This window comes from Hermetia illucens, chromosome 5 (assembly GCF_905115235.1).
Source record: "Hermetia illucens chromosome 5, iHerIll2.2.curated.20191125, whole genome shotgun sequence".
In the NCBI taxonomy this organism is placed as follows: Eukaryota; Metazoa; Arthropoda; class Insecta; order Diptera; family Stratiomyidae; genus Hermetia; species Hermetia illucens.
In genome coordinates this window covers 74,368,432-74,385,405 of record NC_051853.1, presented here as the reverse complement: position 1 = coordinate 74,385,405, position 16,974 = coordinate 74,368,432, and the positions used below count along the sequence as shown (strand labels likewise).

The 16,974-nt window shown below is 42.2% G+C and overlaps 1 protein-coding gene across 1 annotated transcript; it reads right to left on the bottom strand.

Moving 5' to 3' along the window:
• Window positions 1–2,551: 2,551 nt before the first annotated feature.
• Window positions 2,552–14,384, bottom strand: LOC119657880 (transmembrane channel-like protein 5). Its single transcript, XM_038065011.1, has 11 exons — window positions 14,050–14,384; window positions 13,903–13,993; window positions 13,730–13,850; window positions 13,263–13,671; window positions 12,751–12,899; window positions 12,374–12,668; window positions 3,993–4,099; window positions 3,813–3,933; window positions 3,642–3,751; window positions 3,289–3,579; window positions 2,552–3,163 (listed from the first exon to the last, which is right to left on the bottom strand). Exons 1-11 carry the CDS (start codon window positions 14,236–14,238, stop codon window positions 2,734–2,736), a joined length of 2,313 nt encoding a protein of 770 aa, XP_037920939.1. The 5' UTR covers window positions 14,239–14,384; the 3' UTR covers window positions 2,552–2,733.
• Window positions 14,385–16,974: the final 2,590 nt, after the last annotated feature.

Below are 16,974 nucleotides of genomic sequence, written 5' to 3'. Positions count from 1 at the left end.
TGAGTATCGAAGTCGATGGGAAACGACCAAAAGGCCGGCCGGAACAACGATGACTTGATATACTGAATAGTGATACTTTTCTCAGAAATATGATGAGAAGGTGGGAACTGTGAACGCCCACGCATGCACTTCAGTGGAAAGCCTGAGCCCGATGTCTACGGTTCGGTCGGCCAGAAAAGATGGTGCAGCAACTTCCTTAATAAGAGGAACTGGAAACCTGACCACAGCTGGAATGTCAGTGACATTGTTGCTTAATATTTCCAGAAACCGGAAAAGTAAGGATCCGCAGAAGGAAACTTCAGTCGTAGAGGAGAAAGGATTAAAGGCTTGCCTGTCAGAATCTTCTTCTCCACCTCTACCAAGGAAAACTGAAGAAAGGGAAGCTGATGATGTGGACGAACTGGTTTAATTCCGGTATGTGGAAACATGCCTCGAGACTGAGGGCATGCGTCCTGATACCAAAATCGTTAGACGCAACCATGCTGAGACAGTTACCAGTACCTAGTTACATTCAACTTACAATACTAGGTTAATGGCAAGAGGAGAGACGTCATAATTGCCTCTGCTTATTTATCCTGTGATTCTTTGTGTCTATCGCCGGCACAAGAAATAAGGGATGAGGTAGTGTATGAAGAATCAACTGGCCTTGAACTTTTAATAGGTTGTGAAGCGAAAGCTCAGGATATTTGTTGGGGCCGTAGCAAATACAATCCTAGTGGTGAGAAGCTGTTTGATTTTAGGTTGGGACCCTACTTTTATAGCATTTGGAAGAGGTTAATCTTATTTCCCTAGGTCAAAGCAGTAAAATGCTTCCATTCTGGAACCGAGAACTTAAAAGACTGAGGAAATATGCCAGACGACTTCTAAATCCTGATTGTAAAAGGAAGAAGAATAGAGACTAGTTAAACTTCCGGAACTCACAGCGTGAATATAAGAGGCTTGTAAAACGTTTAAAGCGAGACCGCTTTAGAGTTTGCTGTGAGGAGCTGGAAAGTGAAAGGGAGACTTCCAGACTGTGCAGAGTCCTTAATAAGAGTCGGCTGAGTTGGAATCTCTTAGAAAACCGGATAGAACTTTCGCGAATTCCGAAGTTGAATCTATAAAGAGTCTCTTGGAAATACACCACTCGGGAGAACGGGTATCAGAAGTGGGAGGTTTCTTCTTTGTCTGACTAGGAAGCTACTCCAAGCGCATGGTTTTGCGGATAGCCACTATATGGTGTAGCGGCTTTCTTCCAGAGAGATTTATTTGTACAATTTGTTCCGTTGCTAGGTGCGAGAGACTCACCTTCATCCTTTCACGTCTACAGGTTTTTATTAAGCACTCCCAGCGATCACCACGTGGAGGTCGAGATAGACTGCCAAGCGCCAATTCATTTCAGAAAACGAGGACAGGATCTGACACAGTCAGGAAACGGGAAAATAGCATCTTCACCGCATTTGACAATTGCTGCCGACCGAATGCGCCGAAAAGGAGATGCCACGTTGGAGATTGGACTCCTTACTAATATTTTTCGGTATTGTCTCGCAACACCTTTTATGTGTGCATGTGTATAAAAATATTTATTGAATAAATTTTATATGAATTATGATATGATAAACTGTTTTACGTGACTGGCTGTATACGTTTGCATTTGGAAGATGAAGATGTTAGAAGTGACAATTATTGGGGGGATAGATAATAAAATTAAACCTTTTTATTTACGCACCATGTTTACCTGTCTTTACAAAATGTTCATGAGTCACATACGACTGAATACTGCGCTTATTTGACTTCATTAAACATCCATTATAGCACGTTTTTAACAATAGCTTCAACTTAAAAGGAAAGAAACAGATCACATATGATTCCTGGACGTCTAACGACGACCTAATTTGATTCACACATGACTCATAGACAATGAACGTGCTGATTTGCCATTGGGTTGACTTATCTTACCTATTATATTCGCCATCTGTTTGTCTGTCATTCCGTTTTTTTCGATACGCTTTTTCTGTTCCAGTTAGACTTTCATCTAAGAATGAAACGGAGGGTCCACATTATCTCATTATACAATATCTTCATTGGATTGATTGAAAGCCTTCATTTCAACTGGTTTCTGATTTCAGATTTATGTTTCATTTCCCCAATTGTGTTTTCTTTCAACTTTTGCAATGCATCGTTACGGTTTTTCAATTAGCTTGACGCAACAGCAATTACGTGTTTGCATGATGTTTCGACATGGATTAGTGAATGGACGTGTCGATAGCATACCTGCTGGTGATTTTCAGTGGTCAACAAACGATTGTCGTCTAATTGATTGCTCAGTTTGTTGCGTGATCTGGCTTAAGTGTCTTATTTGCAGTAAAAAATTCAGTTGGGGATAAACTGAAGTCACCATGACGCAATTGAACGGCGCGTCCTGTTTTAAGGCTGAACATGGGATACCTCTCAAGCTGTAGAAGAATATGAATTTCTCGGGCAAGCGCACAACACATTTCTAAAAACCGATAAAGTTGGTCTGTCTATATAAACTTCAAACGCTATATGTACCAGCCAAAAACGAATGCAGTTTTGTTTAGTAGTTATATTTAAAAATGATAAAATGATATTTTCATCTAAATAAGTATACAAATAAATATTGTACTAAGTGTCGTTAAAAACCGAGAAACATGTAAAACCAATTTTCTAATATTCTAAAGATAGTTTCCCTAGTAATACTGATTACTAATTACTCAACAGAAAAAAGCGATTCTATATGCGTCGGCTACGGATGGTAGCACCATTTCGTAAAGGTCTTTCATATTTCCACGTTGAGCTCGATTCTGCATAGTTGTGCCTGCCACGTCTTTCATCTTTCACCTGTTCATCTTCGAAGAGCCACTCCTTATCCTGTGTAATCCGAGTAATGCAGGATAGCAAGAACTCCTTGTCTTTCGCTTCCATGTAGAGCATTTCCTTCAAAAGCTTTACCATGCCGATACGTGCTTTTGACTTGGAGCGCAGATAGTAGACTAAAACACTCATAGTCAGCAGAATTCCACCCATGACAGCTGGACGGGCAAGGAGCATAATCAATCGCCAAACCCAATGGTTGGCACGCAATGCAAGAACGCCTTCGATGAATATTTGGAACATGTAGTGTTTGTTACGGAATGGACCGCAAGTTTTGCTTACTGGAACTCTGGGAATTTCAAACAAATTATTCATGTCCGTTCTAACAATTTGGGCTTTATCACTACTTTCGCAACAACATCGAAATTATTAAGAAGACATTTGGTTCAAAAACTTATTGGTTTTCGTACTTACTGTGTCATAATATATCCATGAGCAACGATCACTCCCAGCAACGACAGAAATGAGAATACCAGATAAAGCGTTTGAGTTTGAGCTGAACGCCATACATGCTTTGGAGTTTTGCAGAAGTAGATTAGTGTTAGCTTCTTAATGTAAAATGTGAGAATCATCTTAATAGTCACAACAAGAGCTATCATTGGAGCAAACAACAAACCAACCCATAGAAGGGTTTGATTATAAACTAATCCCAAACTTTTTCGTGAAATGTCGAACTCGGGAACTTGAATAAATTCTGGATATTTGCTGAAAGTTAAGTCAAGGTTAATGAGACTTTACATTCCAATCGTAGTATCGTAGTATCTTACAGATTCAACAACCCTTGGCAGGCTTGGACGGCAGATGTACCTAGAATAGAAATAATGAAATCCATCAGGATCAACCGATAAATTTCTTGACCAATTGATGTTTCCCAGCACTGCAATGAAACGTGGCTTTTGAGAATGCTTTCCGTTGTTAAATTTTGATTTGGAATATACCTCGGAGTGGGCTTTTTGCAGCCAGAAATAAACAAGAACTCCCACTATCACAGCCTCTAATAGGAAATTGCGGAATAAAGTTACATGAAGAGTTCTTTGTGGTGTGTTGTAATCCTCCATGCTGGAATAAAGTGGGATGGTAATTGAGTGTGGTTTGATAAAAAGCGAAAGAAAACTTACTGCGCTATCCAGGAGAAAACATTCTGCAGAATTATCATTGTTATATTAACGGAGAGAGGAAGATAAAGTGTGGTCCACGTAGAAGTATCACCTTCGTTAGCGAGTTCCTGAAAATGGAAAGAAACCAATTGATTGATGAACTTTATGCTAATTGGATAAGGTATTTCAATTTCAGCATAATTTTGATGTTCAGCAATAAAATATGTTCATGAATGTTCGGTTGTAAACTTATTTAGAGATATCCTCCCGAGAACAAATGGACCAATGGGCTTAGTTTGTACGGGGTCGAACGCCGGAAGCCGCTTCAAATTATATATACTTGATATACCAGGTTAATCCCGACTTGAGTTACAAATGAAAAGCTGCATGCGATCAGGCGCGTGCCATGGATTGCGGATAATGACTTGGCCCACCCGGTCAGTTATTAATATCGCAAGTTAATCTTGTAAATAAGTAGCTGCAGATAAGCAGAACGTTTCCTTTTGTGTTCGCCTTCTTTAACCCTTTCCTCTCTTCTGGTGGAGTAAAGCGTCTTAAAAAAATTCGTAATCCGAGGTGACGGAATCGACAGTCTATGGGATAAATTGCAGTGACCTTACAATAGGTTACAATACCTTCTCTACCTTCGGGGGTAACAGTGGAACACTGTAGCATTCGCCCTCTGTAGCAGAGTTGAGTGCTTACTGCCGATTACTTATATGAAGAAAATGGCGATAACAATTTAAATTCTATAAATAGGACCCCAGGGACACGGAGACAGCACCCAACATGATTGAGAATGGCTCAACAACACTAGAGCCGCTCTTCGACCTTGGATGTTTTGGTGGTTCTGCCGTCAATCACCAGGGATGAAAAACTAAGGCGTTGTATGGTTTGGAAGAATCAACTAAACGAATTTATCGTCCGCGCCTATTGCCGTGTCACAGATTTGGAAGGGAATTCAGCAGGGTACAAACATCGGCTACATCATGTGTTTATAACTCGTTACGCGGAATTAAGTCATGTTCAGGAACAGAAAGTCCTTAACCAATACCAGGTGATAGTGAATGATAACCGGGTTGCCTTACTAACTAGGCAACAAATTTTCCAAGATCTTTCACTTGATCTCTGTGTGGAGTCGTCAATTTACCGGACTAATCAAAGGAGCAACTCAAAAACTCCATCTATTAGACACTCTGTGAACGCAGTAGTCAGGAGAAGTTTAGCAGTTCAAGAGCACTTACAGGATATTGGCAAACTATTTTCATCAGATTATATATATATGTTAGAAAATTATCGGTTAAGACTATTGTAGGATCACACTATTACCACCGACCATAGTGTTAATCATAAAAGACCCGACCACAGCCAGAAAAAAAATCAGAATTGCGGCTCCTTGTATCATTCATCAATGAAGCAGACATGGAAACTATAAAAGATACAAGTAGTCCCAGCTGTAATTTCATCGACGACGCAAGATCCCGACGCAAGATCTACATAAGTCGCTGAAGACGATCTAAGGGCTGGACTATGTATACGTGGAGATGCAAAAAGCTGCCATCCTTGCAATCCATGCTAGACTTCTGTCCGGTAATAGTCTGGCCTAGTGGGCTTTATTCCAGATCCGCACTGTTTTCGGTTTAATATCTACATGTCCCTGAAGGTTGAAATCGCCACGTCACTGCTTGATTGCCCCTTGTGCGTACAGCATGCCAGATACACTCTCTGTTCACGCTATCGAAAGCCTTCTCCAAATTGGTGAAGAGCAGATGCAGCGAAGATCTAACCTCCACGCACTATTCCAAAATTATCTGTAGGGTGTTGATGTGTTCAATGCAAGAAGAAGAAGAAGAGGCTTCTCTCTCTGCCGATCAAACTTTCGAAATGTTCTTTGATACATTCCAGGATTATATCTTTTGGGACGGGACGGAGCACGCAGATACCCTTGCAATTGTCGCCCTCAAAACGGAATCTTAACGCTCACCTCTCTCTTCCTAGGAACGGTATAGGTTTCCCAAAATTTCTTTACGAGTGGAAGTAGCAGCGATAAATAACTGTGCGGGCAGCCGGTGAAGCCCCTTTACTCCGTTTGAGTGCATGTATATCCGAAATGATTTTTCTTCTGTTTGGGGAAGCAGTCTGTAGTATCCTCAAGAGGAGGAATCTCATCGGTGGTGAAGTGTTCTTTCCACCTCTTCAGTTGCTTGTCATTGCAATTCATCGAGTAGCTCCGCTCCTCATTGAAAACGATGCAGAGCCCGAAACAGAACTAGCGTAGATAACCAACAAATCGACAACATCCACAACTACTGAGGAAAGGAACATACGCTCTGAAGCAACCAATGAACACCGAGGAAGACGGCAACATTAGGTTCGGCTATGGTCACTTGATTCATCGCATGCTTAAGATTCTCAGCCAATTATGCGGTCACGACAAAATTACCTTCAAATCAAATAGTTCAAATGGAAAATTCTGCAAATCGACTGAGTATTCATTGTGATAACATTGGAACGGTAAAGCTGAAGTCACACTACTACTATCATCTTCAACAATACTGCAATGAGAACAAAATGTTGGAGAAGGGAATCCAGATGTTGTAATCATTCTGCCAGACCAGGTCTCGTAACATATCATTCCAATCAATAATTTCACAAATAAATCAAATGAACGACGAAATCTCTGCGAACTCATCGGGTGAAAAGAGGACCACCTAATATTGCAGGGAACATCGCCAACTCGCTGTTTGGGATTCTAGATGAAGAATATGCTAAGGGCACCGGGAAGACCTAGTGTCCTTGCAAAAAAAATCAGACTGCAATCATTGACATTACGATCAATAAAATGAATTTTAAATCATGCTGTAATGCCGAAGAAGGAGGAGCTGGATTCTCAGCTGGGTCAACTGAATAGCAGCATCGAAACGGATGAAATTATTAACTATCAACTTATAATAATTGAAGTTATACTTGCTTTGAAGAAAATTAATCAGATTCAAACTGCACGTGCGGAGACACTAATCGACGCACATCATCGACAAATCAACCCAAGGCTTTTAACTCTAGATCGATTGGCACAAGAAATTCGTGCCATTAAGAGCAAACTTCAACCACCGTCAATCTACAAACTGATGTCCACGCAAAGTTAGATTCACAATGACTTTGTCGTTTTCCATCTTAAATTTCCAATAATTACATCAGAGTTTCGATCTTTCCAAACTCGTATTGATTCCCGGCTTCACGAACGACACTCTGGTTGCGATACAGCTATCATTCCCAATCTTTGTCCTCAGTCTATATTGTGACAATTATTACATGATGAACGACCGGGAACTAAGCGATTGTATCGTTCTCAGGCAAATAACGCACATTTGCGAATAATTACATCCGATCTATTACAATTAGGTATTTCGCTAATATGAATTAAATAACAATAGTTCACATATCGGCGAGTACAAAATCGCCAACTTGAAGGCAAGGAATATTGGCAACGACTGTCCAGCAAAAACGATGGATTTTTGCACTCAAACAACCCACAACACATGCAGTTTGCGAAGATAGAAGGTCGTCAATCACCGTCCAAGGGTCGGGGCTATTGTAAATTTAGCTTAGATATGTTTTGAGGCACGATACACTTACCATCTCCAGCCACCACGAACAGGATAGTTATGACCGACTCTCGTATTCTAAGATAGGAATAGTCTAACTCCCAGCACCTCCTGAATCAAGGCGTTTTTCGAACACTACTATCAAACACGCAATTACCACAAAATGTTGAAAATTCAACCATTCGTTACTTCACGGTCAGCTATGCTGGACTATCATTAGCAGTGTCGCAGTAAATATCACCCTTTGGAGTTCCAGCCGCAATAATCGCAGACCAGCGAATGCAATTCAAATCTGCTCTCTTGTGGCGGTGCAATGGGATGCTGGGATGCTGCAAGTCTTGCCTTTCGTTTTGCTTGGCCTCCGTTCAGTCGCCCGGGAAGAGTTAGCTGTCAGCCATACTGATCAGGTGTACGGGGAGAAGATACGACTCACCTCACGGGTAAATTTCATTTAACGGATTTATTGATTAGACAAGTGCATGATCATTGTGGTATAGGACTGATTGTGACATTGATTCGAGAGAACGTTTCCACCCTGCAACAACGATCAACAAATTGATCAGAACGTGTGTAAAATGTACTCGATTGAGAGCACAAACGGTGGAGCCGAAGATGGCAGAACTACCAGCGTAAAGGGTGACTCACTATTTCGTATTCGAAAATGTGGGGACCGATCTATGCGGTCCTATCCAAATAAAAAGTGGTTTTCTCCGGAACTCGAAACCTATGATGATATACGTTGTTATTTTTGTATATCTCTCCACCAAGGCTCTACATCTGGAAGCGTGCATCGATCTTAATACAAATGCGTATCTGAACGCTTTCTGAAGATTCGGAAGCCGACGAGGTCATCCGAGGTCAGTAGTGTCTGACAACGAAGTTTTAGACAAAACTTGGCAGCAATAGCTAACCAGTCTCGAGGAGAATATGGCGCAGTAGCGTATTTTCTGGCGCCCAAGGGCTAGCTATTATAAAGGATTGTTCGAGGCCGCGGTCGGTAGTTTCAAACGCTATGTGAGAAGATGCCTTCGGTGGCGAACCTGACGTACGAGGACTTTCATACCCAGCAGCACACTGCGATCTTCAGGTTTTAATTCTCACACATTAACTGATTCAGCGGGAGCTACGTATGCCTGGGCAAAGGCGTTAGGAAGAATCTACCTGCGACAAAAAAATGGCTGCGAATCAAGGAGTTGCAAATCAATGTTGGACTAAATTCGAATACGAGTAGTTACAAAAAAGATATTTATGAAAAAATGTTTTTTTTTATGGTTTTTTAGAAAAGTACCATAGTCCGCTGAACTGGAGAATGGCTGAAACCTTTCCTGATCGTAACCCCAATCAATCTTAAAAGAGCGAGCAGGAAGGAGGTTCATCGGGCAATGCGCCAATTGGTTCCTCTCTTTCCGAAAAAGGAGGAACCTAACTAAACTAACCAATCTTAAGCCTGTGGAGAAATTGTTGAAGTATCTGAGGTAATAGCCCAAGGGTATTTTCGAGGTTCATCCGGAGATAGCCTGGGAGAAGGACGATCTAATAAAAGTGACTTTCTCACGTCGCAATTATTACAACCCCCGGTCACAGGAATCTCATTTGGGATGGGCCTATGTTCCATTTCGTGGACTTTTGATAAGTGCGTTCAAAAGCAAATTCTGCTTCGAGAAGGATGCGGTAGAATTCTACGCCGCTACAACAATCCGTAATATATTATAAATATTCTTTAGTTTTAGCCAATGAATAACTCTATTTTGATTTGTTGAATGTTGTTCTTGTCAGCAACAAATCACACGTTTCCTTACCTTGTAATTGAATTTCCATTGCAATAAATTCTGGTTAAAAAAAATTCAATTACAATTTTTTAATTACCTTAAGAAGAAAAAAATGTATTTTAGACATGCGAGCAGTTTTAAAGTATAAAGTTGTGTCATATTGTGAATATAGTGCAGTAAATTGCGAACCTAGCCATAAATTGTTGTTCATCCGCTATTGAGGACGATAGTGGCGCAATTACTTATGACTACTAACTTTTTGAACGGATTTTGCTTTCGGTTTTTCGGATTTTGCATTCGATCGACTGCTATACAAGTGCGCCAATCTTGGATCGCTATACAAGCATACTCCGAGGTCCAGTAATGAATTGGAATAAACAATATCTGACCGCGACACCCAGTTTCACTGAACCTGATATCTAAAAATAATTGCATCGGAATGGGATACTGGGAAAATAAGGGCACTGAAGCAAAATTTGGAAGACACGTTGGGGTCGGAAGGAAGGTCTTTACAATATGTTTCGCACGAATGCGTCGGGGTAGATTTGTTGTTGGGGGTAGGGTATCGTTATGGGTGCTATTGGGCTTTGGGTTAGAAGGAGGAGGCTAACTACGAGAGGGGCACCCAGCTCTGTGAGTCACCTGTCTCTAAAGGATAGGAAGCCGGGAGTTTGGGGAAAGCAGTTCCGAGTACCCGGCGGGAGGCAACTGCCTCTTATCAACAGTTTTAAGGAAATGGTCCCGTGAATCGTTTACCAATCAAATCGATATTGAATATTCAAAATTACCCGACAACCAATATTGGACAATATGTATATATACAAACATTGTAACCAGCACACGTAGGTATTTCACTAAACCCATTAACCTAAGCTAATACTTGATTTCGATATAATACATTTGTATTGTAAACTAACCTTGTCATTAATAATTTACTGTTTGGCGTGGGATATTATCCATTTTTAGTAGTTTATTGCAAAATTAAACCAAAACTGCTAACTGGTGCATCGGCCAGCATGTTGCAATATCAGAAAAGAAAGTGCTCAGGAAATTCTTGTGACGGTGGAATAGGTATTTTCGTTAATATTGCCCGGTGAATTTTTTGATCGACTGAATAATTAAATTCGTGTTCGGATTAGTAAGAGAGATTTTGTAGATGGAGATATCGGAACGGGATGTATTTTCAGGCCTAGATTTCATATAGATGCATCACAGTGTATTTGTTTTTAGATTTCTCGGTTGAATATGTTCTGAAAGCGAGACCTGTCTCCCTTTTTCGGGCACACATTTTGAGCCCTCAGTGTTTCATCCAATATCAGAAATAAGATAAGTTGTTTTACACAAAACCTTAAAAAGGAAATTGAGAACTAACATCTCTTGAGAAAATGCCTGTGTCAAGGGGATACTTCAGTAGACCTGTACGATTAACATCGTCTCTTTTGCTAAAGTTTTGAGATAGCTCAGTGCTCGTGGTTGACGAAAGACATGGTCGCAGTTTGGCATCCATGGCAACTACTGATTACCCTCCATGGGGGATGGAAAGCGGGTGATTCTCTCTTTTCCATAATGCACAGTATATGATTTTTAGGCAAAACGCGTAAGGGCGAAATTGGTTGAACACGATAACAAAATAATCCATGCCTCTAATAGAGCATTTTCGGCTGCTGCGGAAGTAAGTCTAAACCATAGCATTTGTTAAGATCCCCAAAAACCCTTAGCACTTAGCGAAAAGCTGCAGACGGAGAAGGATGAAGGCCAGTCTCCCGCGGCTAAAAACGATGTAAATTGTGCAGAGTTGGGTAGGGCTGACAACCCTATATGGAAAACAACTTGTTATGAAGCCACAAAAGCGGCCTCGGAGAGGATTGACAACAAAACGGCGGACCCGGCAATGAAAAATGGACTAACATTTAGCACTTTCTCATGGAACGTGGATTGTTGCACCAACGATTATTATTATCACTTTCGAGATCATTCGACATCAACAACCGTCTAAGACAAGGAGATGCTTTATCGTGCACCCGTTTTAACCTAGCCCTGGGAAAAGTGATCCGTGATGTTGAGGTAAATGCGGGAGGTACTGTCCTCTTTCAGTTCACCCAACTACTGACCTATGCTGACGATATCGACATCGTGAGAAGAATGACCCCAGACGTACAGACTGCCTTCATCCATTGTTGAGGATGCTGGGAGTCCTGAGTCCGCATCCACATGATGCCGGACCGGACCACTTAGAGACCTTCCGGATTCCTCCTTTTCGGGTTAATCACCCAAGTTTATTAAAAAAGTTGACTGACGGTTTCGTTCAGGGCAGAGGCAACTCATTAGACGCTGCCGACAGTCAACTGCCTTCATCCAGAACGAGAGGACCGCGCAAGATCTTAAGCTGCATAGTAACGAAGACCAGACGAAATATGTTTATGGTGGCTACGTCAGCATCAAAAACCGAACAACCAACAACATTAAATCGCAGCGATGAAACGAGAACAATAAAGATAGGAGACCAGAACTTTGAGAACGTTGATAGTTTCCTAACTAGGGTAAAAAATCACAATCGATAACAGCTACGACGCTCAAATCCGCGTATGATTGTTGGCAGTCAACAGAGCCTATTTCAGCTTACAGAAACTGTTCCGTTCGAAACGTCTAATCAGAGGGTCAAAGCTCTTACTGTACAAGACAATGACCTTGCCAGCCCTTTTGTATTCCTCGAGACTTAGGTTCTTAGCAAGAAAAATTGCGAACTCTTGACCGCGTTTGAGAGAAGAATTCTGCGAAAAATTTGAATAAAATCCGGCTCGACAGGTTGCAGTGGGAGTATGAAAAAGGATGATCCAGCTCGGAAAGTATATAAAGGCAATATCTATGGTAGAAGAAGAAGACGTGGTCAGGATGCCAGACAGCTTTTAGGGATATATAATTGGTGGACCTCGGCTCAAATCCGGAATGTCTGCAGTTTGCTTATTAAGGCAGGCCTAGACCGGATACCGGTTGTTGCGCTTTTGATGATGATGGCTAAATACCTTACCTGCAATAGCATCCACATTCCGACACCTAATCCGATAATCATCCCGAAAACCAATAGATGAGCTGTCGTCCGTGTGCATGCTATCCAAAACCGTTGCAGTTTCGTCAACTTAATTTCGGTGTTGTTGATCATTTGAAGGATTTCCCTCAGTTCGTTCGCGATACTTAAATGTTTCAGTTGAGCCGCTTTCGAGTTTGATATGCCAAAATCCCACGCGCAGAAGATTTTATGTGTGTACATGTGGCGTATTCCGCCCGAGGTTTCAATGAAACTGCGCCGATATGATCGTGCCATGCTAGGAGAATGGATTAAGAGAAATTCAGAAAATTATTAGAATAAAGAAAGATGAATTGATTTTGATTAGGTTAGGGGCTTACCTGCTTGATATGATGACAAACGTTGAGATGTAGAGGCACAACATGGTCATAAAATACGCGTGTGGGAGGCTGTAGTATTTTGGGGGCGTTATCTTGAACGTTTCATTTGCGTAGGCGCCGTAGAAGAGGATCGAGTGTTTCATGAAGCCCTGGAAAAGGAGGAGTTAGAAAGGCGGAACAACCTCACGATAGATAATGAACACCAACACAAACATTTATCTACAAATATAACTTAGACATAACTTTATTTAGCAGTCAACATTAAACATGAAGCATGAAATATCACAATATACATCGACTACGAGGTTGAGGGGATGAAAATGGGATGGGGGAACTTCCAATTGCAGGAAGCGCAAATGAATACAAATTTTGCAGTAACACATATGGATGCTTGGTAAATTCAATGCTGAAAATGACAAAGTAGCTTACCTTTTCCCTACATAATGTGTTAGGCCTTAATAATACATTAGATTATAGCGGTAATCCTTGGATAATTTTAAATCCTTGCTTACCTCTCCGGTTAGGACATCCCACACTCTATCGGAACTGGTGTTTCCCAAAGTACTTTCCTCTTTCTCGATTGCATTATACGTGATTTGTGGTAAAGTGATGAAAGCGAATGTGAATAAAAGCAAGTAGAGATTCAGTAAGAAGAGCCAACGTAGGAATACGAAGTAAGTGCCCACGCCACTGCCAAAGTGGCCCTCGATCTGCTTCATGGACCCATACCAGAGCTCCAATCCGCCAATGAAACTCGTCGCGTTGTTCCAGAAGTGAACCACAGCCTTCATGGTCTTGTTCTTTGTACGCTTGAAGACGGTCGACGTCTCCTGTTGAGCGTGTTGCGTGATGCTGACCGAAAGCCGCTCCTTGATCTGCCTCTTGGTGGCCAGAGAGTGCGGGAGTGCGCGAATCGTGTCCCTAGAGGAGAATTTGTTTATTTGGGGAGGAAATGAGTGCAAGGATTGATGGAACGTACATCCTCAGTTGTTCGCCGGTCACACTGTCTTGCATCAAGTACTCATGCTGTTCGATTTCGTTTGCCAGGTCGTCCACTTCGAGGTCACTCTGGGCGAGGAGCTGGCCATCCACCTGGAAGACTGGGAGGCGATGCTCAGATACGTAAAATCATATATCCTCAGAATAACTTACTTTTCCTGGATGGCAACCTGTAGATAGTCTTCTCGCGGATCGACTTTTTTCCTTTTCCAAACTTCGACAGGTTTTGCGACCACCTACGGACCTGTTGCAGAGGGTTCAAGGCCTTTTTCTGACAGCAAAGCAAAGTAGACTTCTTACCATATTACTCGGCGTTCCCACACGGCTTCCATCTGGCGATTCTGCTCGCGTGAATCGAAAATTTGTGTGGGAATCTGTGAGGAAACTCTGACTTCCTGTCGAGTGGAGATCACTTGTTGACGAGTGAGCCACTTCTATCCGATCTAAATCGGCGTTGAACACGGCGTTCACGTGTCCTTGGTGGCTCATTTCTGGGACAGGGGACTCTTCGACTTCTCATCAAATAGGTGAGTTGTGAAATGGAGTCGCGGAACGGTGACAAAAGGGATAAATACGAGAACAAAAGGCCAAATTACGGGAATCAACCCAATGGCAGTAATTGCCAACTGACAGCTGGAGACGTCAACTTAAGGGTGACAGCAGCCCCTGGTAAACGACTGTTAATTAGCAGCTGTTGTCTGGGATCAGCTGTTTCGATTGGCGGCAGTGGCGGAAGCAACTTTTCTGTCTTTTCGGTCTATTTGAATTGCGAAACGCATAATTAAATGATACGGAGCACCAGCTCGAGAATAAGATGTAAACAATTTTGGGCAAATCTAATTTCTAATTTCCAAGCGTTTTTAATAATGCTAAAAAAAACTCCATTACCACATTTCAAAAGAGTTTTAGACAAGATTACACACGAATGCGTATTTATGCAAAGATTTTATTGTATAATGGATAAAATAGTGAGAAAAGTAAATTACAAAGATTAGAACGTGAATCAGTCATACATTTTAGATTGACTTTAGAAAGCTTTTACTTAGTCGTGCTAAGGAAGCCATTAGCAGAATTAGGTGCAGTGAACCAATTAAAACGTTTGACAGTTACGGCAATACACTTTGAAGTCAAATATCCGAAAAGCCCCATGACATGTGTTTTTTACCATTATTATTCCCGAGTTACCACAATCTCGGCAGATGCTGGATTTTACCTAATACTAGCACTAAGTGCCAAGCATTTAGGCTCGGACGATCCTACCTACTTAAAATTCAAACGGGCGCTGGTGGTAGTGACCGGTGGTAGGTCAATGGGAGAATCCGTCGAGTACCCCTGCAACACCGAGTACGTGTGCAGAATGGTGTACTCCTGCATGGTTTGAACCAGACTATGCGAAAGTCCTAGGACATCAAGGGAAGCCGTGAAGGATTTAGGTACCTGTAGCTGGCAATATTATGGGAACTACAACCACCCGCTCAAGACGCCAAATTTCTTTGATTTCCAGAACCAGTGGCTCATAGTTTTTTTTCTTCTTCACATATTTTCGTTCGATGTTGCTGTTATGGGGGATAGCAACATCAATAATATACGCGGAGCGAGTCGTCTTGTCAACTAACATTCCGTCAGGTTTGTTATGTGTAATATGGCGATCAGTCAGAAATTTCCGGTCCCCGACTCATATCATCAAACCGAACATGTTCCCGTGATCAGAACATGCTTCTATGGTTTTGATAGATTACCTTACATACAGCATTATGCCTGGTGATGTATTGTACCGATGCCATAACAGTGCAGCCAAAAATGAGATGGTCTAACGTCTTTAACGCATTCTGCACTGATCGTTTTCCACCCGCTCGTTCATGATGAGCTTTTTATAAGCTCGGGTGGCGACCACGCCGTCCTGAATAACACACATGAATCGCTCCGTTTCAGCAAAGAGCTCCCCAGTACACAACCATCTATTTGACAAATACAAGTCGACAAATGGCTGCCAAAGACAATTCACGTGTTTACTGTGCATTGCCTTCGACTTCCATTCATCGATCCGCTCTTGGTCTGACTTCACCCCACTCGAAAAATCGATCCTTCAAGTTAAGTGGAGTCAACCCACAGTCTGCCTTTCAGACAGCCGCATGCAAGGGACTCGCCTGCTCTTTGCTGTAAAAATAAGCGCGCAGCGAGTCGACTTGGTGATCATGTTGTGCCGCCACGTCAACCACGCCCCTACCTCCGATGTCACGAGGCAGGTTCATCCGCTCCACGGCAGACTTTGGGTGATGCATTCGGAATTTGGACATAGTTGTCCGTATCCGCCGCTGGACGTTTTCCAGGCCGGTCTTCATCCACGGCAATATTCCGAATGCATAAGCCAGTGAAGGGATAGCGAATACATTCAACGCGCTTATTTTATTCTTCCCCGAGAGATGCAATTTCAGCACCAGCTTTACACGTCGCAGGAATTCAGACAGCAGAGCATCCTTCAGATTACCAACTCGAGCATGGGTTCCTTGCAGAATTCCTAGGTACTTGTAGAAGTCTGCTTCGGTCATAGCTTTGATGTGGAGGTCACTAATGCTATGCCTGGCATGCGGCTCGCGATGACCTTTACGAATGGCTTGGATTCGACACTTGTCTAATCCAAACTCCATCCGAATTTCAGGGCTGAACATATCTATTATTCGCAACAGACTTCTAAGATGGTCGTCATTGCCAGCATACAGTTTGATATCATCTAAGTACATAAAGTGTGTCAGTTCGCACTTAGCACGTAGGCCATACTTTATTGCAAAACCATGCCCTCTAGCATCATTCAGTAACCATGAAAGGGGGTTCAGTGCCATACAAAACCAAAGGGGACTTAACGAATCCCCCTGGAAGATGCCCCTGCTTATACGAATGGGCTCTGAGGTATTAGCACCCTCAGATGTACGCACTGATAAGCTAGTCTGCCACTCTTCCATGACTGTCGCCAAAAACTTTATTAGTTTCGGATCAATGCGATACAGATGTAGGATGTCGATTAGCCAAGTATGCGGAACGCTATCAAAAGCCTTGGCATAATCGATATAGCAAATAAGGAGGTTTCTTTGGCCTCTAGTTGTTTGTCCTACAGCTACAGAGTCGATAATGAGCTGCTCTTTGCAATCCCTTGACGCAACTCGGCAGCCCTTCTGCTCCTCGGGCAGAATGTTGTTGGTCTCGAGGTGCGCATTGATCCTTCCACTA